This window comes from Crinia signifera, chromosome 3 (genome assembly GCF_055691185.1).
Source record: "Crinia signifera chromosome 3, ASM5569118v1, whole genome shotgun sequence".
Classification (NCBI taxonomy): Eukaryota; Metazoa; Chordata; class Amphibia; order Anura; family Myobatrachidae; genus Crinia; species Crinia signifera.
In genome coordinates, this window is record NC_139219.1 from 243,346,719 (window position 1) to 243,372,751 (window position 26,033).

Here is a 26,033-nt window from a genome sequence, read left to right on the forward strand (position 1 = left end):
ACTAAATCACATATTTATACCTTCCGACATAAAATAGCCATATCCGGTTTGAAGACGGTTTCCAGGTTTCCCACGGCAAACAATTCCACCGCGACTATGGATGCCGTGTTCCGGAAGCGGAAGTACGTCATTTCCCGTATAAGGAGTCCGCATCTGCGTGTCATTTGAGTGTGAACAGAGATATCTGGTCTGGTTATTTTCTACATCTTCACGGAAGTCCAATTTGCGTTCCACCGTTTGGAACATACATATGTATCAACATATCGATACATGTCGGTCTGTCTGGGGGAGTGTTTCTAAAAAATGTGCAAAATAGGCAAAAGTATAGAAATTCGTTTACAGAATAAATAGAATACATAAGTACATAAATAAAAACTGAGAAGAGCTGTAGGAATGAATAATTTAGGTTAAAAATCATTTTAACTCAAAATCATTATTAAGGCCATTAGGGATAAGTGATTTGGGCTCATATATCCATTTAATCTCTGCTTGGGATAATCTATTTTCTAAATCTCTACTTCTAGTCTTTGGCAGTATTTGTTGGATCCCAGCAAAATGTATTATAGAACACTCCTTTTTATTGTGAATGACCTTAAAATGTGCTGACACAGAATGTGTGTCGACACCTTTTCTGATATTGTAAATTTATTCGGCCCATCGAGTTTTGGCATTTCTACTGGTTTTCCCTACATAAAACAAATGGCACGAACATTCAATAAAATAAACAATATTCCTAGAGTTACATGTAATCTTTAATGGGGTAAGTATGTCCGTTAACCACAAAATTAGTCGTTTTACTTACAGAGCTCTTAACCGTTTTACACATTAAACACATACCACAGCGGTGAAAACCCTTAGTACGAATACTTTGTCTGATTTCTGGTTCCACACTGTTGTGTACAAGTTTATTCCTTTAGGAAGGCGCTTTCTTATATATAAAAGAAGGTTGGGGCGGAATGACCGTAGCTAACACAGGATCTTGTAATACAATTTTCCAATTTGATTTAAAAACTTTTTCTATACCTTTTTAAAATTGGAATTAAAATGGGAGATAATAGACCATTGTGCCTTGTCATTCGAGGTCTTTTTGTCTTTAACCTTTTAGAAGCTCTGCGCTATCTATTGCTTCAATCCGGGATTTTGCTTTTACCAGATTCTCCTGTTTATAACCTTTATTGGATAGTCTACTAGAAACTTCTTCCAGCTGCTGTTCACATGCCAAGATCGTACTAAAATTTATTTTTATACGGGTGAATAGGCTGAATGGAATACCGTCCAACCAATTGTGGTGGTGCATACTGGTATGCTCAATAAAAGTATTACTATCGGTTTTATTTCTAAACGTTTTGGTCTCAAGTTTGACGTTATCAACATAAATTAGAAGGTCAAGAAAAGAAATTTCTGCTTGACTCTTACAAAATGTTAATTTAATAGACATCTTGTTTAGATTTAATTGATGACCAAAAGTGTCCAGTGCATCCAAATCCTTGTCCCAAAAGAATAAAACGTCATCGATAAAACGTTGCCAGGATACCAGGCCCGCCCCCTGTGCACCATCCTGCTATATCTGCTGCTAATCCCAATACGCCATTAATAGATTGGTGTAACTGGGGGCGAACCTAGTACCCATAGCAGTCCCAACAATTTGTAAGTAAAAAGTTCCATCAAAAATAAAATAATTATTGTTTTAAATCAGTTTAATACCATCTAAAATAAAATTTTGTAAGGGCATTCCAAGATCAGTTTTTCTAGAAAAAATGACACTGCTTAGGCCATGTTCTATATCAATAATGGTGTACAAAGTGCTTACGTCTGCACTGCACATAAACATTCCTCTTTCCCATTTATGGTTGTTAATTTTCCGCAGTACATCGCCTGTGTCTTTAAGGAATGCTTTTGTCCCTTGCACTAATGGCTCTAAATAAAAATCTATTAGGGCAGACAAGTTTGAAGTCAAACTGTTGCAGCCTGATACAATTGAGCTACCAGGAGGTGAAACTGGGTTTTTGGTAGAATGTACATCGTTGGTATGGAGGGAGAGCACACTTCCCAGGTCAGACAGGAGGGAGAGTGTCCTAGGTTAGGCAGGCAGAGAAGCGGGTGTGTTAGCTGGCAAATACCAGGCTAGGGGGTGGGAGTAGAGGTACGCCTGCCAAGTACCAAGGGGGGGGGGGGGGGGCGGGCGTGTTAGCTGCCAAGTAACAGGGGAGGGGGGAGGAGAGGTATTTCTGCCAAGTACCGGGGGAGCAGGCGTGTTAGCTGCCAAGTACTGGGGGGGAGCAGAGGTACGTCTACCAAGTACCAGGGAGGGGGTAGGGGGGGGGTGAGCTGGCGTATTAGCTTCCAAGTACCAGAGGAGGGGGTGGGAAGCAGGCATACGAGCTGGCAAGTACCATGGGAGGGGGGGTAGCGGTGTAGGATCCAATATATTGGTTCAGACCCGTTCACACTGCACAAATAGCGGGTCTGAACCGGGTAGGAGCCTTCTTTTTACCCGTTTTGAATTACCGTTTTTCTTGAACCGGTAATTTAAAACTGGTGCTTTCACACTGCAGCTCTAACTGTTTTAAAAGGCTAAAAAAAACGACAATATACCATTTTAAGAGCTGCAGTGTGAAAGGGGTATCAATGTTCACTCACAAGACATCAGACAGCAGAGTTGCTACAGCTGACAGCGCAGGAACTTTTTCCTATCAAAACAAACATTCTACTTGAAACCAACCTGAGACTGGGACAGATTGTGCTAAACTTCTTTCAATGGGTTTGCCAAATACCTCAGACATTGGTGCATATACAGTTCGTGTTGGAATCTGCTGAAATGTACTACTCAGTACACCAAGTAATTATCCATAACTGTTGGTTTGCATAGTATAGCACTATGTGGGAGAATGGTGTTGCCTTCTACACCATACCAAAGTGGTGGTGCATGGCCTTATGTTATTTGATATTGTAGTGAATTAACTTTTGTCTATTACTTGTTCGTTTGTTTTGCTGGTCTTTCTATTTGCTGGTCTTTCTGACATTTGAATTTTGAAATTTGCAGATGTTTTAGTATGTGTTAATTGTTCCATAGCTCCTGCATTTTGTTTGCTTATAGTTCAAATAAGATGTATATCTTCATACAGGTCATGATGAACGAGCACTGCACTTACAATGCAGAAAACTGTTTTAAATAGCCAAACATGTTAGGTTTAAAATAAAAATCTATTTTCAGGTGACAAATATGCAGTGCTCTGTTAACTCATTGAATTGCCATGAGACACATATTATAGTCTACTATTGTTCATCAATCTCTCTAGGGCCTGAGTCATCTGCATCAGCATAAGGTGATTCATCGAGACATTAAGGGTCAAAATGTCTTGCTTACAGAGAATGCAGAAGTCAAGCTAGGTAAGCAGACCCATGCAGTTCAATTGAGATTGTAGAATAAATAATTTACAAAATTGCGTGATTAGAGAATGAGAGCCTGGCTTAGTATATTTCCTCCTTAGTGCATGCTACATAGAGGATATGGTCATGGCACTTCCACACTATAGCAGCAATACTTGGAGTGCCCATTCCTAGTAGGCCCAAAAAGTTAAGTGTAGATGGGAGAAACAGTTAACACTCCTGGCTGAATATACGGAATAGGCTGATTGTAATGTCCATAGGGTCCAAGTGGTCGGCCCTAAGTTTGGCAAAAATTAAGGAAGTCCACTGGATAGATGTTGAGAGGACAGTTGGTAAGTAGATCCCGATTGGCCAGATGAAGTGGTGCCTGTAAAGCAATGGTTTGAAGAATATGTGGTGCCCAGTGATGGAATGTGGCCGACCACTTGGATCCTATGGACATTTCCATCAGCCTATTCCTTATATTCAGCTAGGAGTAGTAACCATTTCTCCATCTACACTTAACTGTTTGGGCCTACTAGGAGTGGACTCTCCAAGTATTGCTGCTATAGTGTGGAAGTGGGTTTCTTATCACTATACCATGTTTTAATATAGTAGTGTATATTGTGTTATTCTTAATTGATTTAATTATTAAATACATTGTAAAGGGCTTCCGTTATCCTGCTCCCCTCTGCTAGTTTTGGACTCAACTGCTGCTGGTTAAGAAGCATCAATGATGGAAGGCGAATAAAAGCTTTATGGTAAACTCAAAGGGCGGTATTCAATTGTTTTTCACTAGCCTTTCAGCTCACTGCCCCTGGTGGTGAGATGAAATGTGCAGATGCGTGGATAATCCTGACCATAATTAGTGAGATATGTGCAGAAAAATAGATCAATTGAATGTACATTAGCCCCTAGATCTCCCTTCACTTAGTTTGGTGAATGGGTGCGATATAACAGCTTAATCCCATGCTTCTTTTACTGTATGTAAACATACTCTGTTTCTAGCAACATTCAGCTGTACCATTGTGCAATTAAGCCTTCAAATATGAGGGGTGAAAGTGACTTTTTAAAATTGTTTATATGTTATTTGTCTACAGTGCACTGATCTCTTGCTTTTTTTTTTTGCATCACAACAGTGGATTTTGGTGTCAGCGCCCAGTTAGACCGGACAGTAGGAAGGAGAAATACCTTCATTGGCACCCCGTATTGGATGGCTCCTGAGGTAATTGCCTGTGATGAAAATCCAGATGCAACCTATGACTTTAAGGTATGTTATTGACTTGTGGTGCTAATGTATCTACAGTAGCTGTTATTTTTGTATTGATTTAAATGTTCTATGTAGTATATCTTGATACAGAGACCTCATTCAAATTACGAAATGCCTCCGGCAAAAGTTTCAGCAAATCCTTTTTTTTTTTATTCATTTGCAATTTGAAGTCAAATGATGCAATTTTTCAGAAAAGCTGCATTGATTTTATGCCTGAAGTATAACTGATATATGCAGGTCTCGTTTTGGTCCCTATTACCTATGAGCATGACCTCCCAGACACTCAATTTTCAGCTTTCTTGGAAAACTCATAATTTTTAAGTTTTTTTTTAAATCACTTTCTATTCAAAAATTAAGCAAATAATTCACAAACAATGCAAGGCTGGCGGTTCGCTATCTGGTCTGATAAGAAATTCTTGAGTTGTTCTTCAATTCTATTACTATGATGTTTAATCCTATTACAAGCTTAAATCCCTATTGCAATACTTTAAATAACCTTTTATGTATGGATAGTCTAATCACCATTTATAGGAAAAGAAAGACCTCACTTCTAGCAAATAATGATTCAGTAGTTAACATACCTCCTGCTAATATATTATTTTTAATGGCCAAAACAATTGTTTAATTGTTCTTGTGAGTATTTAATTTATTCAGCGAACTTGAAAATACAGCATTACACATAAGTGTGTTTTCTGAATAGGAGTTTTATCTGCAATTCTTTGGTTAATGGATCTTGAATATATTACCATATTTTTTCATTGCTAATAGAATAACTGTATATGTAGCTTTCCACGTTTTTCACAAACCGATCTAGTCTACAGATCTGCAAACATATGCAACTGCAGCCTACAGAGCAACCGGGGGGGAGGGGGGGAGGGATGTGGCGACCGAGTGTTTTGGAGGGGTGCCTGACAACTTCTGGGCCATGGGCCAACAACGCAGGCGTGCATTCAGGGGGCTGGGGGTGGTGGTAGCGGCTGCATGGTGGCCTGTGTCTGGCTTTGAGGCTAGGCTGAGCAGGCAGGGGCAGCTGGTATAGTGCAAGCACGCTAAACATTTTTCCGTTTGCATTGTAGGACGGCCTTGCCTTGTAGTAACCCTATTATTGGGGGGGGGGGGGGGGTGGTGGTTTATCTAATCAGAGTTTGGCTATGTTCATGAGCCAATCAGAGCCCCTTATTCACATCTGATCGCAGTACAAATATGTTCTCAAAACTATGTGCACTGCAGGTTGGGCAGATGTAACACGTGCAGAGAGTTAGATTTGGGTGGGGTGTGTTGAAACTAAAATCTAAATTGCAGTGTAAAAATAATGCAGCCAGTATTTATCCTGCACACAAACAAAATAACTCACCCAAATCTAACTCTCTCTATAAATGATGCATCTACCCCGCCTGCAGTGCACATGGTTTTGCCCATTTTGAGAACATATTTGTACTGCGATCAGATCTGAATAAGGGCCATAATATCTGCTTTATTTCGGTGTGCTTTTCTAGTTCTTTTCCAAACTATTTTTTGGGTACTTCTCAATTTTGAGGCCACAGGTTACGCCAGTTACGTTAGCCACTTTCAGAATAGCATCATCGTCCCCTCACGGTAGATTCCGTAGCGTAAGCGGTGACCGCTAAGATGAGGAAGTACCTTCTTTTGTTACCCACGAAAAATAAATGAATCTATTTTCTATATTGTTGACTTGCCAAAAATGACAGGAAGATGATAAAAAGGTCACAGGTTATGGCACACATGTATTTATCAGATAGTATAACTGTATTTTCAGAGGTTTTCTTTCCTTTTATTATTCTGGATTATTTTTCTCTCCCGGTAATGTGGTACAGAATTTCTCAGGCTGGGCGTAAAGCCTGACGATTGCTGTGATTCTACACAGCTGTCCCACTTCAAGCCTCATTTCGTTTCACTGGGAAAGAAAAATAAAATAAGAAGTGAGCACCAGCCGAGGCAGCGGGCGACAAACAATTCATCTTGTTCATTGTCGTTGTTCATCAGGGTTGAAAGCCGCAGCCCATCACTATTTGGGAAAGCATTCCCATCAATATAGAGTGACAGTGTCCTTACTTGTTCATTATTTTTCATTCCAAATAACATTTCTGTCCAGAAAACAGAAATTGATGATAGAATATCCTGTAACATAAGCAGCTCTGAATCATTCATACATTCTGGATGATTTTGAAAATGTTCTCTGTTGAATCATTTTCCTTTATTTTATTATTTTCCAGAGTGATTTGTGGTCCTTGGGAATAACAGCCATAGAGATGGCAGAAGGAGCTCCCCGTAAGTAAAATCTAATCTGTATTAGGATTTCTTTTTAGGATCTGTCTGCTCTTGAGTTTAATGTTTTTTAGTGGGCAGTAAAGAAGTAAAACTACATGGCTTGCATTGCTGTGAGGTCAGTTCAATTAGGGGCACAGGGATTGAGTTGCTGTAAGTGGCTTATCTATAAAATTTTCTCCCACCAGCTAAAAAAGTTCCTGCCCCCTACACTATATACAGTAATGCACCTTACACTATATGACACACACCATAATGCACCTTACACATATTATGTATACAATTGTATGTAATACAATAGCATGTAGTACAAAAATACCTGTATGCACATACTATTTTGCCTTGAGATATTGACTATGCGGGAGTGGCATCGCATCCCAGGGGAAAATAAAACCTGAGCAATGTGAACTAAAAGATCAAATCGCACACTGTAATTCCATTGTGTGTGGGCACAATACAACAATGTTTAGGGTTGGCTATAAAATGATCTAGTATGGCATACATCCCACAATGTATTAGGTGCGCTTTTTACAAAAAAACTTTTACAAAAAACTTAAAACTAGAGTTTTAAGTTTCTAGTGGCAACAACCAACACTGTTCTTGAATAGTCAGGGGACAGAAAAGCGTTAGGTGTCCTGTAGAAGTCTTGAAAAGTCTCCTTAAGAATTATTTAATTGGTTGGCAAAAAAGGTTAATTGGCACAACAGTGCTGGGCTTACTTCAACAATAACTCATAGGGTACTACTAGAATTCAGTCAGAAGTTGCTGGATTTCTCTTGATTTTCTCAGTGTCTAGATCACCCATACACACACAGCGATGTGTGGTAAGCCTTTTGTGTGAAGCAAAAAAAAAAAACACCCTTGCTAAGCGATCTAACTAGATTGTGCCGGCATACACACACGAGCTGAGCTGAGAATAGCTACACACAGGGCCGTGTATACCCATCAGTGGTATCCGGACTCGTGACAGATTGACTCTAGGTCAACCGTTTTAAGGTCGACCACTATTGATCGACAGGGTCAAAAGGTCGACACAATTTAAATTTTTTTTATTTTGAGCCAACATGTGCTGCGAGGCGGTATTTCATGTCCTACCATCCACTACGGCATGGAGGGAGAATATAATAGTGTGCAGAGAACAGTGAGGCACCATGTCCGAAGCACTTAGACCAGGCATGTCAAAACTATGGCCCTCCAGATGTTGTGAAACTACACATCCCAGCATGCCTTGCAATCATTTTAGCATTCCCTAATAGCAAACTGTGGCAAGGCATGCTGGGACTTGTAGTTTCACAACATCTGGAGGGCCATAGTTTTGACATGCCTGACTTAGAAAGTTTTTTTTTTGGTGTCGACACCAAAAAAATTGTGAAAAACTGTCAATCTTTTGACCCTGTCAACCTATAGTGGTTGACCTTATGACTGTAGACGTAGACATTGTAAATCTAAAATACCATAACCCCCATCGCTATGGGGTGTACACACGGAGCGATTTGTGCTTAATTTCTTAGCAATCTTAGAAAACATGCAAAAATCTCAACATATGTATGGCCCCCTTATGCTTATATTTACAGTATTATCATCTACTTTTCATTTATCTAGCACCTCTTTGAATATAATAGCTAAAAGCTGATTGGTTACTATAGGCAACATGTCTACTTTTGTGAACACGCACAGTAAATATACCCCTTGAATAGGCACACTGGTAGGGTGGCCAATCTCGGGATCGGCGGGATCCCGGGATTTGGCCCCCAAAACGCCGGGATTTCAATTGGAGTTTCCAATCTTGGGATTTTCGGGATTAGACTGCGCATGCGCAGTCTAATGCCGGGCAGCGGCTGAGCACTCGCTCAGCCGCTGCCCGGATACTCCCATACCCGGCAGAGCAACCCTGCGCAGCATGACCTCTCAGCGTGACGAGAGGTCACGCTGCGCAGGCAGGCAGAGATGAAGCCGCCCGTCCACCTAGCCAGCCCATCCAGCAAGCAAGCAACTCCGCATTATGAAGTAGCCCGCCCGCCCACCTAGTCAGCAAGCCAACCCGGCTCCCGAAGTAGGAAGCTGCCCATCCGGTATCCCGGCTCCCACCCTGCCGCTGGCCGGATGAAGCTGCCCACCCGGCATCCCGGCTCCCACCCATCAACCCGGCCACCGGCCGCCCCTGCAAATGTAAGTAAATGCGGGGCGGCCAGGGCGTTTTTTTATTAGGAAAGCCAATCCCGGGATTGAGCATTTTTCAATCCCGGGATTGAAAAAAATGCCCCGGGATTGGCTTCCCTACACACTGGTACCAAAATCACACCACCTGAGTTTTCCCTATCTCAAAAACAGCAATCTGCAGTACTGCCATATTTACATAGATATTTACGTTCCGACTTTGGTATCAAAACTGGTTGAATTATTTTTCTTTTTTTAATTACTTGTTATATAGTGAAATCCTATTATCGCCAGCTTAACAAGGTTTTATACACGTCATATATGCATTATTTTTTTAACTGTTATGGGCCCCTATAATGTTAGGACCAGGTAGTTCAAAATGTGATTTGAATGTTTCAATCTTTCATCCACTCATTCTCAAATCCATACAATTTGTTACAATGGTTAACAAATTATGGGGCAGATGTATTAAGCCTTAACAAGAGATAAATTCAAGTGTGATAAGGAGAGAGAAACGTCCGGCCAATCAGCTCCTTACTGACTTTATTCAAACACAGGCTGTAACATGGCAGTTAGCAGCTGATTGGCTGGACATTTATCCTCACCTTATCACACTTGCATTTATCTCTTGTAAAGGCTTAATACATCTGCCCCTGTATTTCTTATGATTTATGTTCTAGAATCATCCCATATATTATTTATTCTACTTGTGATCTTTAATTTACTCCCACCATCACAAAATAAGACCTTTTTTAAGTTATAATTTCAGCAGGACCTCTTAATTTTGTTTTTTAGCAGGCAGTGGATATATCACCAATTTAGTTTTATTGCATATTAATTTTTCATCATTTTGGTCCTCCTGTACTCTGTAGAAATCCAGAGAATTTAAAATTTTTTACCTACCTACAATAACTTTACATGTACCTCCTGCTTACTCAAACATGGTAAGAACCAAAGTCATTGCCCCCCCCCCCCCGTCACTGCCCACAATAACACCAACTCCGATGCCTAGGTGTCATTCTTCACCCTGATTCATTCCCTTGTCCAATCCTTTTGCGTACAGCTCTGTAGCATTGCGCATAGAAGACCCTTCCTCTCCTAAGATTCCACTAAAAATATTGTACTCTCTTCATTTTGCATTTGGACTCTTGCAGTCTTCTCCTTAGAGGCCTCACCCAATCCCATCTTGCTTCTCTCCAATTTATACTTAGGACAATATTCATCCTGTCCATATCTGTGCCGAAAATTTCAACAGGGGGAAATATCGATGCTCATCTATTCAATGGTGCCATTACGGACAGTATTGAGGGCTGTCAGTTGGGATATGGGCATTAGGTCGACATGGGGTTTTTCACAGTTTTTTGAGCCGACATGTGCCAACAGGCAGTATTTGTTGCCCTACCATCCACTAGGGCGTGGTGGGAGAACAAAATAGTGTGCCGAGCATAGTGAGGCACCATGCCCAAAGCATTGCGAGGGGATGCGGTGCACTTCAATCTGTGCCCATGTCGATTGTGTCAACATTCGGGGGGAAAAAAGTGAAAAACCCCATGTTGACCTTTTGACTGTCAACCTATCCCATGTCCACCTAATGTCATGTCGACCTTGCTGCATGTCGACCTAGTGGTGTCGACCAAATGCTTGTCCACCTAGTTGTTGTAGATTTTGTCGTTTTGTTTTAAAGATGAAACTTTTTTGTCTGAAATGGCCATGGACTGTTGATTCTATGGCCATTTTCTCTGATCCACGGACTTTCTAACACTCAACAGTCGGAACATTGAATTCTGACTGGTGAGTTAGTGTCAGAAAATGGCCAGGGTTCCGACTGTCGTGACGTTCTGACAGTCATATTGCCAGATTGAATACTCAATTAATGTTGCAGCAAAACTCTCTCCTTTCTGCCTCCCTTCTATGCCAAGCCTTACATATACAATACCCACTCCAATTTAACTCCTCCCTATTTTTTAACCTCCTCTCCATACATACTCCTTCCTGCACTCACCAGTCGTCCAATGACATCACCGTTTCTTCCCTCTGGTAAACTCATTTTATTCCCAAATCTAAGATGTCTCCCGTGCTGCCCACACCACTGGAATGCTCTTTCTCATTATATCAAATGGTTATTGAAAACCCACCTGTTTTTTAAAAGTAAACCAGCCCTCCACATAACAGTTTCATCTTGTAGTTTACCTCACTCTTTTTCATCCTCCTCAATCTTTCCTTGCCATCTAAACTGACTTATTGCCCTCTTCATTTGTTTTCATTACCTATAGCTCTTGCTCACCAGCTATGCTTTTCACCTCATCCTTGGGCTCTCTGCATGGTCACATCCTCTTCCATCCAGCATGGTCAAACCTCTGTTGCTCTAAACCTCATAGCTGCACCTGTGTTAATGGGGATATAGCTTACAGCTTGCACTAAGTAAACCACTTGGACTTCCTATCCACTCAGTCTATATGCTGATTTTTCCCTGTTTTCGATTCGATTTTGCTTATAGGAGCAAAATCGAATCCACATCGAATGGTTTTTAGGACACTTTTGATCTGCATTCGATTCGATGCGCTCTCCCGTTTTCTCAAAATCTAATAGAAAAATCTACTGTGCAGCCATGGAAATCTCGAATTCGATCCAGTAAATCGAATGAGTCCATTGTGCCTACATTGTGAAATTGAATCGAATGCAAAAGTACAGATCTAATGCCAAATTGAATGGGATGATCTAATGCCAGATCTAAAACAATATCGAATTGAACATCAAATCTAAGCAGGTGTACAGGGCTTTAGAGTTGGTGCAATATTTGTATACTGTATTTTAATTAATGCCATGTATAGTCTTGTTTCCTGAGACTACGTGTTTCCTCTGTGATCTCCACAGTGTCCAGGATAATGAAGGGCTGGATAGCAAATCTTTATATTTAAATGATTATATATACACATCCACCACTACTCTTTCTGTCACAAATCAGTGCTACCATTTGCTCCTAGAACTTTTAGTTACGTTCTGTGCATTGTTTATGTTGAGATATACAGTATATGTATATATATATGTCATATACAGGTAGAACTTTTCTGACTTACTGAAGTTTATGGCATCATTAAATCTATGTAATGTAGTACTAACACGACACAAAAATAATCAATCCAATACACTACTGTCGAAGTAACATGTATAAGATACTTTGTAAGTTTAAATATAATTAAGTGTCCCTTAATTCATTTAATTGTAATACTATTATTTATTTACAGTTTCTTATATAGCGCAGCAGATTCCATTGCGCTTTTTACGGTGTGTTTTTATTATTGAAATGTCCGTTTTCAGGAGGAATCCTGTTCTGCCTGTGTCCTGGATTCCCCTCAGATTGTAGAATACTACTAGGAAACACAATATAATCCAACACATTTAATTCTATTTTTTATACACAATAATTAAAAAATGATACTACTGTATATGTTTGTGGAAAATTAGAAAATGGAGGATTGCTCCTCATTTAATACCTTTACGTCTGTTATCACTACTGTTTGTAACAACTGCAATATGTGAGGATCAATAAAACATATTTGGAAAAAAAAAAAAAAATGATACTACTTTTTATCAGTCCACTAGAACTTCAGTAAATTGTAACTTACCCATCGCATCACATACCATAAGGCATATGATTGTATGCGATGCGATGTTAGCCGATGTTATACAATTGTAAATTGTATAACATCGAATTGTATGGCATATACAATGGTATACGATTTTAAATTGTATAAGCACCCTAATGGGTGTTTTCAATGTTAAATGTGCCCCCTATAAGATAAATAATTGTATAAGCACCGTAATAGGTGCTTACAATGTTAAAAGCACCCCCACGCCACCCGTACTATCAACGCCAACCCGAAGCGTGGAGAGCACAGCGAGCCCGCGAGGGGCGGCGGTACGCGTCCTCCGACCTTTTCATACCCCCACTATCCACGTTGGCGTGGAGTTGACTTTATATAGTGTGCCGAGCACAGCGAGCCCTGCGAGGGGACGCGGAATACATGTGAAGTAATGAGAGTACCCTCGCGGGGCTCGCTGCGCTCGCCATGCTTCGGGCTCGGTGGCTCGCTGCGCTCGCCACACTATATAAAGTCAACTCCACGCTGACATGGATAGTGGGGGTATGAAAAGGTCGGAGGATGCGTACCGCCACGCTTCGGGTTGGCGTTGATAGTGGCGTGGGGGTGCATTTAACATTGTAAGCACCTATTAAGGTGCTTATACAATTAAAAATCGTATAGGGGGACCATTTAACATTTAGAAAACCCATTAGGGTGCTTATACAATTTAAAATTGCATTGTATGCCATAAGCAATGGTATACAATTTTAAATTGAATACAATGCCATACGACTGAATATCGTGGGCGCAGTGCTAGGAAACAAGTACCGTTCTTTTTATTTACATATGTATCTCTAATTTGCACCACATACATAGCTAAATACCACTCAGTTTGCAGCAGAGATGCTGGGTTGCTGTTTTAGCTGCACTGATATTATTAGTTTTAAATGTGTTCAAAGTCACAACTGAAGCAACGGAAAAAATTAGTGGCTGCTACATCATAGCACTTTATATACAGATTCAAAGAGTTGCACACATGGCGCAAATCAAATGAAACAGTCTCTCTTGTATCGTATTGTTTAATTTGTGCCACTAAGACGCACATTCAAGCAAATAAAATGCTTGGTGCTAGTGAAATCGCTCCAAAAAGGGCTGTCTGACATGACTACAGCAATAGTGTGAGGGCTCATCTGTATACTTCAAAATTAGTACTTATGGCATAAAGAATTAAGGACTCAATTTCTGTGCATCAGTGTGAAAAGGTCTAGCATCAGTATAAGATTTTAGTAACGGGTGGATTTTTTTGCCACTTTAATAAGATGGAGCACACACCTAATGATTTATCTGTCCAATTTGTCTGGTGGGAACAGAAATCTGGCGATGTATGGGAGCATATAACAATCCACTATTTGTTCCCAAACACTGGAAAAAAAACATAAAAAAAAAAAAAAAAATTATCACACGGATCTAACCAATGTTTCTGGATGAGCACGGTTTGGTTTCTTTTTCAGCATTTGGGAGCAATTGGTTGAATGTCATGTTATATGTTAATGTCAGATTATATTTTCTATAAAAGGTAAACCTTACAGGTCATTATAATGAATACAAATGTTTGCTTGCCAGTTTTTACACCAATTTTGACAAATTCACTTGGTGCTCAAAGGGTTAAGCCAAAAAGATCCATTTTTACTTTTCTTATCTATATAGTAAAAAATGTTGTCTATCGATTGCAGTTTCTGATATATTTGTTTGTAACCTTCAGCACTCTGTGACATGCATCCCATGAGAGCCTTGTTTCTAATCCCCCGGAATCCAGCTCCTAGATTGAAATCTAAGAAATGGTGAGTCATTGCTGAGAATGAATTCCCAGTATAAATGTGAGATGAAAGCTCTGTATTGGTACTGCCTGTATCTACAAATGGATTATACTCATGATGTACAGTACTGTACCTGTACACTGAGAGAAAGGGTACTCGGTACAATGGTAAACATACTTCGAAAAACAATTTTTTATTCCTGTTTGTCCTGTCTGCAATCCAGACTTGATTTTACTGGTTGAAACTTGACTTGGCAGTTTCCCTGCCTGTAGCATAGCGTAATTCTCAGGAAAAACAACTTGTCATTCTTGAGGCATAGGGTTTTTTTATTTGAAGGATTAGGAATACATCAGCCTGAATTGCATGAAGACTGTGTCTGGGCTTTTCATATCACTTAAAGAAATTCCTAAGAGAACCGGGGCATGATGTAACATAACATACGTTGTACGCTTGCTGCAAAGCCCTGCTGGAAAAAAATAGCAAATTATGCAAAACCAGATTAATTTTACCATTTTTTTTTTACTGTATGTTATTTTTATTGTTTTTCAGCGTAATCCATATCATTGATATTAGCAAGACTTTTTTTTTTTTTTTACTTTATTACAAATTGTAATAAAAGTGCTACTGCACTGCCTGTGTATTGGCAGAGGAGTGCTTACTGATGAGTTTAGTGCCTTCCCACTTATTACAGTCCTTGGAGGTTCTGCTGGAAAATCATCCATATGAAAGAAACCTACTGTACTTCCACCTTAGGATATAACCACTTAGCTATTTTACATTTCTCTATATGTTTATCTCCTAATTATTTCCTTTTTGTATAATTTATGTCTTTAATAGACAAAATATGGGAACATTTGGGCTGAAGACTTTAGTTTTGTTTGCGTTTTGAAGGTTTCATTTTTATATTCTGATTGGGTCTAGAAATTCTTAATATAGTGCAAGACCTAATCTTTATTGCTGTAATATGTGTGTAAATGTTTTTACATGTTATGTGGTGGGTTGCCAAAAGCTCTATCAGGCCAAACACTAGGGGGTGGCAAACTCTCGCCCTGTAGTCAATGCCTTGGAGGGTGGTGAGGGTCACATAGCATGCCTGCTACGTGCCCCACTCACAAGTGCCAAAATATTTTAAGTAATTTACATTTTTGTATGTGATTATTTTATTGCTGATAGAGTAGCAGAATTATCTTGTTCTTTAATCATTTTGTAACCACTTCTTGTTGTGAAGATTTAACTTTTTAACTTAGGTTTTCTGTGTTTTTGTTGCTTTTCTCAGAAACAATTTGTGCACATTGGGGTATATTTAATGCCGTTCAGGCGAGCAGTGCCTACTCGTCATCATAGCCTATCCTCGGTATTCAACGCACCCCCTTCACTCGCTGTTCCATCTCTGTTTCTAAAAAGTGAGGTGGAAATGGCGAGTGCTGCCGTCAAAATGGTGAGGCTCACGACTCACCATTACTACTAAAGATCCTGTTTAATGACTGTTTAAATTAAGATGTTAATAGGCCTACACTCACGGATACATGTGTTTCCAGGGTCACAGTACCCGTTAACCCCTTGGTTATAAAGGATTTTTTTAGACTATTTAGGAGTAAAAGTATCCTGACAAATGATGCTGACTGGGGCCAATGGAATAGCCCTGGTGTAGGCCTGACAAACCAGTGGCTCCCCAGCTGTTATTAGGGTATGCTAAAACTGTGGCAGAGCATGCTGGTATGTGTAGTTTTACAGCAGCTTGAAAACCACAGGTTGGCCATCCCTGCCCTTTTGGATCAATTAGTCAAATGTTAAATAGCAGTGGCTAAATTAATTCTACCCTAAGAGGAAGAATTTTTTTTTAATTGTTTGTTTTTCTTTCACTGATCAAGTGGCTGGGATATAACAGCCATGGGAATATGAGTACTAGGGGTATATTTAACAAAGTACATGTTTATAGAAGTAGAGATGTTTGTCCATGTGAACCATTCAGTTTCTATTTTTGTTAAGGTTCTAGATAAATTAGTAGAATTTGATTCAATGCTTTGGGCTACACCTCCACTTCTATATTGTTTTTATTAAGTTTCTTATATAGCGCGCACATATTCCACAGCGTTTACAGAGAGAATATTTGTACACTCACATCAGTCCCTGCCCCAGTGGAGCCTACAATCTATATTCCCTACCACATGTACACGCACATACAGACATTCTAGGGTTAATTTGTTGGGAGCCAATTAACCTACCAGTATATTTTTGGAATGTGGGAGGAAACGGGAGTACATGGGGGAAACTCATGCAAGTACGGGAAGAATATACAAAATCCACACAGTTAGAGCCATGGTGGGAATGGAACCCATGACCTCAGTGCTGTGAGATCATGGGTTAGTAATGCTAACCATTACACCACCCGTTCTGCCCTATAAACCTGCACTATACGAAATATAGCCCTTTAGTGTCATTACATATATTTATGCTTTTGTTTCTTCTTTACTCACCAACCCTGACTTCCTTTTCTCCTGTATCTGGAAAGCAAGTCATGGCTTTCATCTGGTTCTTCACTCATTTCATTTCTCATGACCCCTTCCCCACTCTCCTCACTCGTGTTGCTGCTACTTCTTAGATGTCAGCGTTTTCTTTAACCTAATATTTGTATGACTGAGCTGATCATCTTGGTATACATTGATGGTATATATTGATGGTAACCGTAATCTCCTCTAAAACCTGAGTACGCTGTCCTGGGGTTATCCTTGACTCCTCACTCTCCTTTAATCCACAAATTCAGTACCACTGGTAGAAGCCCATTTATCAAACAATGAGGCAGATGTATTAAGCCTGGGAAACAGATAAACTGGAGATAAAGTGGAAGGAGATAACGCACCAGCCAATCAGCTGTGTTTGAAATATGACAGTTGGGAGTTGATTGGCTGGTGCGTTTGGAAGTTGATTGGCTGGTGCGTTATCTCCTTCCACTTTATCTCCAGCTTTTCTCTTTGCCAGGCTTAATATATCTGCCCCAATATTTGCAATAGTCATATGTGTTTGGTGGTTAGCTGCAAATGTTTGTGTATTCCTGCAATGTAAGAATGACGGATCGCAGCCGATCTCTCAGAGACAGACTTCAATACCTAAATTGCCACCTGCAGCCGCACTCCCCCTTAGATTTCTATGGGGGATGCGATGCTGAGAAATGTACCAATATTGGGAATGCAAATCTTGCACAATATTGGGCCTTTGCAGCTACCACAGTCTCTTCATTGTGGTAGCATATTCCAGGATGTAGGTCTTTGCATGGTATCATCCTGACTGCGCATAGGCAGCAGTCCTGGCATCACACTAATTGCATTGCAGAGAACCCCTGTCCCCGCTTCTGCCAGTTTATACATACACCAGATATATGATCGCATTCTGCAATGTCATCCTGGTAGTTTATATCATTGTAAAAAAAAATCTGGTGCAGTAACCAATGAATGATGTACCACCGTTGTGTGTGGACGAATGTCACATGAATGGCAGATGCACTTTGGAACAAGCGCTTTCTGAAAATCCCACCGCAGCACCAAAATAGATGAGCTACTCGCTTTATATTTTGGGGACGCTACTGGAGATCCTTTGTGATTGTGACCTACTGCCATTGGCTATATGTGTTTTATGTCTTACAATTGTGTACATACCTTTTACCTTAAACCAGTGGTTCCCAAACTGTGTGCCATGGCTCCCTGGGGTGCCTCAGGACACTTGCAGGGGTGCCACGGGTTGGTGGTCCAGGACCAATTCAAGTTATTTATGATTTTATGATAAATTATTTATGGACAAAACCAGTGCTGGTGGCTGCCAATCATAGACTATGTGTACAAACAGAAGCAAATCCTGCCCTTTACCACATAACTGACCCTCAGAATCAGCTTTATTGGCCAGGTATACTTGTGTATAGTAGCAATTTGTTTTCAGTTTGCTGTGCAGCTGCCAGGTGGGTAACATGTAAACAGTATAAACAATATAAACAGGTGGGGGAACATGTACAGTCATACAGAAAGTTATTCCGAGGAGACCGTGTTAGATTATGTGCAAAGGGTTATGGTGTGACTAGACAGTGAGGTGTTTATGAGTTCACTTTCAGCAGGTGAACCGATTGAGGCTTCTGGGGGCTATTCCCACCAGGTCCACCAGAAGCCTGAACCTGAAAGAAGCACATTTAAACACAATCTAATTTTCTAATCTTAATTTTGTATACATTTTTGGGGGCCTAGGGGTGCTGTGAAAAATTTCTGATACTCTAGGGTGCCGGAAAAAAAATTGGGAACCCCTGCCTTAAACCATCCTTGTAAGTGATATTTAAAAATACAACATCGTCAAATGTGTGATGTGTGATCACCTATGACTCACCTTTTGTTGTTAAAAGTAGCTAATATTGTACCCAGGTTGCTTTGCAAATGCAAGTATAAGTGTGCCCTATAGTCCTGCCATTGCCATCTGAAAAATATTTCCAGGATCAGACCCTACGCATTTTTGTTGTTAATTCCCTTTGCGCATCCACGTTGCGTATGGCATGTATGCACAGTCATTGTATAATTAGCATATTCTCTATTTAGGGATCCCTGATGAATTAAGCCCTTTCTTAGGTGCTGTAGAACCATTTGGTGTCCTATAATTAAAGGAGGATAATACTGTAAATACACACTCTGCTTCAGAAATGTATTTAAACCATGTTTTTACTAATTGGTTTGAAAAGACCCATATGTGGGATGACCAAAATATATATTTAAATTGTAATCTGGCAACAATATTCCCTTTTTATGTTGTGAATATAATCTCCAGCTTTATTCCTCGTCTACGTTTCTGTTTTTCTATTATCTTTAATGTCAACTTGTTTTTGTTTTTCATCCCTGTTAGTATTTTCTCTTTTTATCATCCGCAGCAAATTTTTTGTTAGGTTTTTCCTCTGTATTTTGCTGAGGGTTTTTTGTCCTCTCTCATTCTCTGCTTGACTAGAGCATTCAACTTTCTGCTTTTTCATCACGAAGGAAAGATGCCAGCTCAGTCATCTGAACAGAAAGTTCCCATTTCCACTGAGAAAAGCACCTGGCGTGCATGTGGTTTAGGAAGAAACGATAACACATGGCGTGACCTTGCTGATATCACCAGAATGGGATTGGGAATAACATTTGTGATGGAATTGCTTGCATAAAGATTATATTTTTCAGTTGTGTGTGCTCTATATGCATTTCTGGCATGTCTTGCCAGTATTTTGGCTGGTTGTTGGCTAGAGTGAAGCTGAATTTGTCATGACTTCGATGCTTTCAACTTTCTGCCTCATTTTTAAAGCAACCTGCTAAACACCCATACTCCGTCAAAGCTAAGCAATGTCCATTGGGAACAGGACATACCTCCCACAATTCCAACTGTTGGTGGTGGTAGGACTGAAATCAGGACCTTGCCTTGTAACTTGTGATACTTGGACGATATGCAGAACAGAGAAGAAATTTCATTAACAATTGTCACTTGTAGCTTTGTGTAATGTACTGTTTGCAGTTGTTAGAGCAACTGTATAGTGACAAATTTCTTATCGAGTTAATACCATTAGCTTTTTTTTATTTTTGGCATTGTAACAGCGTGTAAATCCCCCCTACTAAGAGGTAATTTCCATACCCACACTTCCAGAAATAATGATATGGCCTCCTACCAGGGATATATTCTCTGCCCACCTAACATGTACCACAGGATTGAGGCCTAACTGCACCTAGTGTCCAACAACCCTTGTAATATATAAACGGTGAGCTCCATTTAGCGATTTTCCTTTCCTCCAATGTAGCCATCTCCTGTCCTCCACTTAATGTATTGGCTGCTGATGAGTCCTAGTCAATGTCACCTCCTCTTCTTTGTCCCACCTGGCCTCCTTTCTTGGCCATTTTTTCCTTGATTTCTTAAGGATGTAATTTGTCCTCCCTCCCTGCCTCTCTCCCTAACAGTGCAGCACTCCTCACACATCACAGCACCTCTCTCAGCAGCCCTCACAGCAAAGCACCTTTTGCTCATTATTGAAAAGCAAACGTCACAACTCCTCTCACAGCAGAACACCCCCCACCCATTGCAGAACCGCTTTCCCCTCATAGCACAGCACCCCTTACCCATTATGGCATCCTCCCATCATCAAGGCACAGCACATCCCCTCAGAGCACAGCCCCACTCTAGTTCAATTATTACTAATCGCTCTTGTCTGCTATGATTAGCTCTAATATATTGAGAGCTCTCTATAAAGCCTTGAAAAAACCTTTGGGCTCTATTTATTAAGCTGGACTGAGATAAAGTCCCAAACATATCAGCCCCTAACTGCCCCATTACAGGTTGTGGGGCAGATGTATTAAGCCTTAACAATAGATAAATGCAAGGGTGATAAAGAGCAATAAACCTCCAGCCAATCAGCTCCTTAGTGCCATGTTACAGGCTGTGGGGGTTATTCTAGATCATTCTTTCTGACAAATTCCTTCTTAGATGGACAAAACCCTGTGCACTGCAGGGGGGCAGATGTAATATGTGCAGAGAGAATTAGATTTGGTGAGTTATTTTGTTTCTGTGCAGGGTAAATACTGACTGCTTTATTTTTACACTGCAATATAGATCTCACTTTGAAGTAAAACCCCACCCAAATCTAACTCTCTCTGCACAAGTTACATCTGCCCCACCTGCAGAGCACATGGTTTTGTTAATCTAAGAAGGAATTTGTCAGACAGAGTGAACCAAAATACCCCCAGTAAGGAGCTGATTGGCTGGACGTTTATCTCTCTTTATCACCCTTGCATTTATCTCTTGTTAAGGCTTAATACATCTGCCCCATTATTTGAAAAATGACAGGACCTGGTTGGTTGATTCTCTAGGCAGGATGTAATGAATTCAGAGTTCCGTGGCCATGTGGGATGCTGGCTGAACTGACTTTTTTTTTTTGATTGCCCCTTTAAAAAGTCATGAGTTCGGCAGTCATCCCGCACACCTGCCAGACTCTGACTTCATTGCATCCCGCATTTTGTCTTCATTCACTTTCTCTCTCTTGCTTAGTAAATAAACATCCTAATCCTTTTGTGCCTTAAGTTCTGAAAGTGAAAACTACAGTGGGGATATACATTTGTTTTGTTAATGACGTTCCAGTATTTTGTGGAACACTGGTAAAACCTTTCCAATAATAAGCAAGGGCGTAACATAGACTATGAAAACCAAACTATTTGCAGTATTTCTTGTGTGCTTTACTGCTAAGATGTTTCACCTGTACTGCAAGGTGCATCTCAGGCTTCTGTCACTGACACTTCCTGTCAACAGACGAATGCCGTGCCAGGCATTCCATTAGTGGCTAACTACAACCCTCCTAGCACACTGCTGTCTAACACAGCGTAATTTATGGCCCATCACAAGCAGATAGGACAGACATTATTCATGAATAAAAAGCACCTCTATCTAGAGCTATTCTGTTTTGCAGATTTTGGATATTGATAAAGGGTTATTTGACAACACAACACCATGTTCTTGAGCTGTGGAATTATTTTGCGATAGTATTTTTTTGTTATGCCATTTATATTTCCCATTCAATAGATCACTGACTGTGCTGAACTAATGTTGCGGGTTTTCAGGTTCAGTTATTTGTACCTATGTTTAAAGAATCTGTTCAAACACAAAACCTGTGTGGTCAGCATTTACAGCTATACATGAAAATGGGTCATGCATCGAACAGGCTAAAGCCAACATTGATACCGCCTGGCTTCTTTTCTGCCATTGATAGTCACAAATGGACCATTTTACCCCCTGGTGTTTTACCACCTATAGCATGCATTATTTCTTCACTGGGTTTCTCTGCTAATAGTATTTCTGTACTAGTAATTCTGAACCCCATGTACCTATCTGTCCATGTTCCTCTATCATTGCCCTGGTTTTACTGCAGGACATTCATTGGAAGCAATTAGGTACACTCTGATTCACTGCCATGTTGTCCCTATGTGACAGTGTCTTTGGCACAGTCTGGGAGATGCCTGGTCCTCACCTGCTCGCCACATGACCGTTTTAACTAAAAAACGCACAGGATTAATGACTTTGTGATGAATAATTGAGAAATATATTAGTCTATGGAACAAGGAGTTTTGGGGGTGATAGTGATAACAAAAGTTAGGACAGGATGGAAAGTAGTTTTGTTGAAATTTGAGGGTTCAGGCATGATTTGGGGGACAAGTAGATGTGATGTGACTGGTAGTGGTGTTTAAACCTATCCTCACCCCCCAAGCTTTCTCTGTACTAAATGGGATGGGAAAATAAATGTTTCAAAATTATATATTTCCCATATATCTTATAAGTAATACATGCATTTGAATACTTGTTCCTTTAGCACAAATTATATGCATATCTAGTTTTCTTTGTGGATATTAAGCTTTGTTTGTGGATCTTGACATACAGTACATGTCCTTTTATATCACATTAGGGGCAATTGAGAGCTGGTTGCCTGGTAGTTTCCTTCTCCATTTTTAATCTAATTGGCTGCATTCTCATGAAAATTGGTTCAGCTTGTCACTGTTTGTAGATGTGGTTTATATACGGCAAATTCTAACTCTTGTAGTATTCTGTTTTTCATTTCATTGTTATTGCCGTTTGTTTTATATCTAGGTCTAAAAAGTTTCAGTCATTCATTGAGAGTTGTCTCGTCAAGAACCACAGCCAACGGCCCACAACCGAGCAGCTTATGAAGCATCCGTTCATAAGGGATCAACCAAATGAGAGACAAGTTCGAATCCAGCTTAAGGATCACATTGACCGAACAAAAAAGAAAAGAGGGGAGAAAGGTAGGTGTATTGGTCATGGAATTAACTTATGCAATAAAATAATGTCAGGGTATCATTTTAAATGATCATATCAGGAATTTAGTGTAATCTTAGTTGGATCAATTACAGCTAATCTGTATCCATATATTATTTCACTATCAGGTTGAGAGGCAGATTTTAGCCAGAAAAGGTCTTCATGCTTCTGTCATTTCCACCATGACCCAGGCTAGGAAACCAGTGACAGCTTCCCATTACCATAAGATCTGGAGAAAGTATGTACTGTAGCCTGGTGTGAAACTAATTTGTTTCCACCTGCAGATTTTAAACTGAACCGTTTCTACGATTTCTGCAGTCAGCCTTGGACCCGGGCCTACGGCTAGATTCCTTAAAGGTACAGATTTCATCTCTTTCCATTTTCTTTCAGAGAAAATTGGCTAATATTCCAGAGGTACAGGCCTTTTTCCAGAAGGTTTTGAGGATTCAACCCCCCTTTGTGCCACCTACGGGTCCCTGGGACCTTGATGTGGTCTTACAGTTCCTGCAGTCGTCTTGGTTTGAACCACTGGCGTCAACTGATTTAAAGTACCTCACATGGAAGACTGTGGTGCTTCTGGCTCTGCCGTCAGCTAGACACGTGTCAGAGTTAGGTGCTTTATCTTGCAAGAGTCCTTATCTGGTGTTTTACGCAGATAAGGCAGAACACAGAACAGCAGTTCTTTTTGAAGGTTGTTTCGGCTTTCCATCTGAACCAGGCTATTGTGGTTCCATCTAGTGTTGGTCACTCTGGGATTCCGGAATCCCTGGATGTGGTTCGAGTGCTTAAAGCCTATGTTGGTAGAACGGCTAGGCTATACAAGACTGATTGTCTTTTTGTGCTTTATGATGCCCAGAAAAAAGGTTTGCCGGCCTCAAAATAATCTATTGCATGTTGGATTTGTGCTACCATTAATCAGGCTTATGGAGAGGTTGACTTACCGGTTCCACCTTCTGCGAAGGCTCATTTCACAAAAGCGGTGGGCGCATCCTGGGCGGCTGCTCGGGGTGTGTCGGCTCTGCAATTATGCAGAGCTGCTACTTGGTCGGCTCAACACACTTTTGTAAAGTTTTACAAATTTGACGCCCTAGCCAAAAAGGATACCCAGTTTGGATAGGCAGTGCTGCAGCAGTCTACGCACTTGCTCCCCCTTTCTGGAAGCTTTGGGACATCCCCATTGTATTGAGAACCCAGTATACCATATGAATGATAGTTAAAATAGGATGTTAATACCTACCAGTAAATCCTTTTCACAAAGTTCATATGGTATACTGGGAACCGGCCTCTATGTGGAGTTCTACTGCATCTGGTTGTCACTTCAAGGTGTGACATATTTTGGCTTGTTGCCTATGTTGACACTTACATGAGGTTTGCTTGTAGTGTTCTACAAGTTAACTGTTTTATTTACTAGTTATAAATGTTTAAGAGTATGCTGGTATGAATCTCACCGTACTCACATATACTTATATCCTTACCTCACATACGTTCATTCTCCTCGGGCAACGTTTTTCCTTTGACTGAGGATGTGGAGGAGGAAGTAGAGGGGGAGGAGCCAGTTCACCCACTGTAAATAGTTCTATGTGCCTGTCTCCTGCGGAGGACCTCTTCTTCCCCAATTTATTGAGAACCCAGTATACCATATGAACTCTGTGAAAAGGATTTACCAGTAGTTATTAAAATCCTTTTTTTTTGTGTGTGACTTCATGGTGTACTAATAATTAAAATAAAAATGTGTTTTTATGTATTATGTTCACTTTGGGGTGTATTCAATATGGGATTCTGATTGTTGAAATGTCCCGACAGTCGGAATCCTGGCTGCCGAGTGTCAGAAAGAGGGCATGTCGGCCAAAAATGGCCATGAATTCAATAATGCACGGCCGTTTCCAACAAAACAGATTCGACTTGATTAACAGTCTGATGTGGTTTTGTCAGAATCCTCCTTCAATGCTGTAGAAAACGGCAGCATTGAATAGGTGGCAGCAGCTATTTCCCCCAGTGGAAATAGCGGCCGATATTGAATGCCCCTCTTCGTATCAGTGTTTTTATTTGGTTTTTTTTTAAGCATGATTTCTATTATGATTTTTAAATATTCAGATTTTTCTATTTTATACAGTTATCTCTATAAGATAATTAAACTTATATAATAGGGTTGAGGCCAAGAATAAGTTAATTAGAAACATATTAGTTGATACCCAATTTATCATTTAATACCCAAATTTAGATGATAAAAATTAACTTAGGCATAAAGCACATGCAACCTATGACCTAAATCATACATATAGACCGGTGCACAGTGTTAAAGATTAGCCATCTTCCTTAACCAATCTCTCAATCTAAAAATAAGTTGTCTATTTAAAAGATAACCAAATAACAAATGTATGTAGCAGTTTCAGATCCTCAAGATCAGATAGTGGGGTCTGTCTATGCTTTTTAGGGGTACCGGATAGTGGCCTGACAGTCTGGGTTCCAGCAGTCAGTCAGACATTGGAATCCCGACTGTTTAAATGCCGGACAGTCGGGATCCTGACAGACAAGGGGCTATTCTCCCTCGTGAAGGTCCCCGACCCCCATAGAGGGAGAATAGAACCTGTGGCGAGCCCGCAGCATACCTTCAAGGAGCTTCATTCCCCCTGTCCTCGTAGTAGTACCGGCAGTCGGGATTCCGATGTCTGTATACTGACAGTCGGAATCCCGACTGCCAGCCCGCAATACCCCACCTGCTTTTAATCTGCTATCTGCCAA

At 40.4% G+C, this 26,033-nt stretch overlaps 1 protein-coding gene across 16 annotated transcripts in view; it reads left to right on the plus strand.

Moving 5' to 3' along the window:
* The window catches only part of TNIK (TRAF2 and NCK interacting kinase), a 275,815-nt gene that overhangs the window by 143,470 nt on the left and 106,312 nt on the right, over positions 1-26,033 (plus strand). For all 16 annotated transcript variants that reach the window (XM_083177758.1, XM_083177755.1, XM_083177756.1 and 13 more), the window contains exons 6-10: positions 3,300-3,390; positions 4,509-4,639; positions 6,874-6,928; positions 14,429-14,507; positions 23,103-23,278. In XM_083177758.1, the coding sequence (XP_083033884.1) occupies positions 3,300-3,390; positions 4,509-4,639; positions 6,874-6,928; positions 14,429-14,507; positions 23,103-23,278 (532 nt within the window). The remainder of the gene's footprint in view (positions 1-3,299; positions 3,391-4,508; positions 4,640-6,873; positions 6,929-14,428; positions 14,508-23,102; positions 23,279-26,033) is intronic.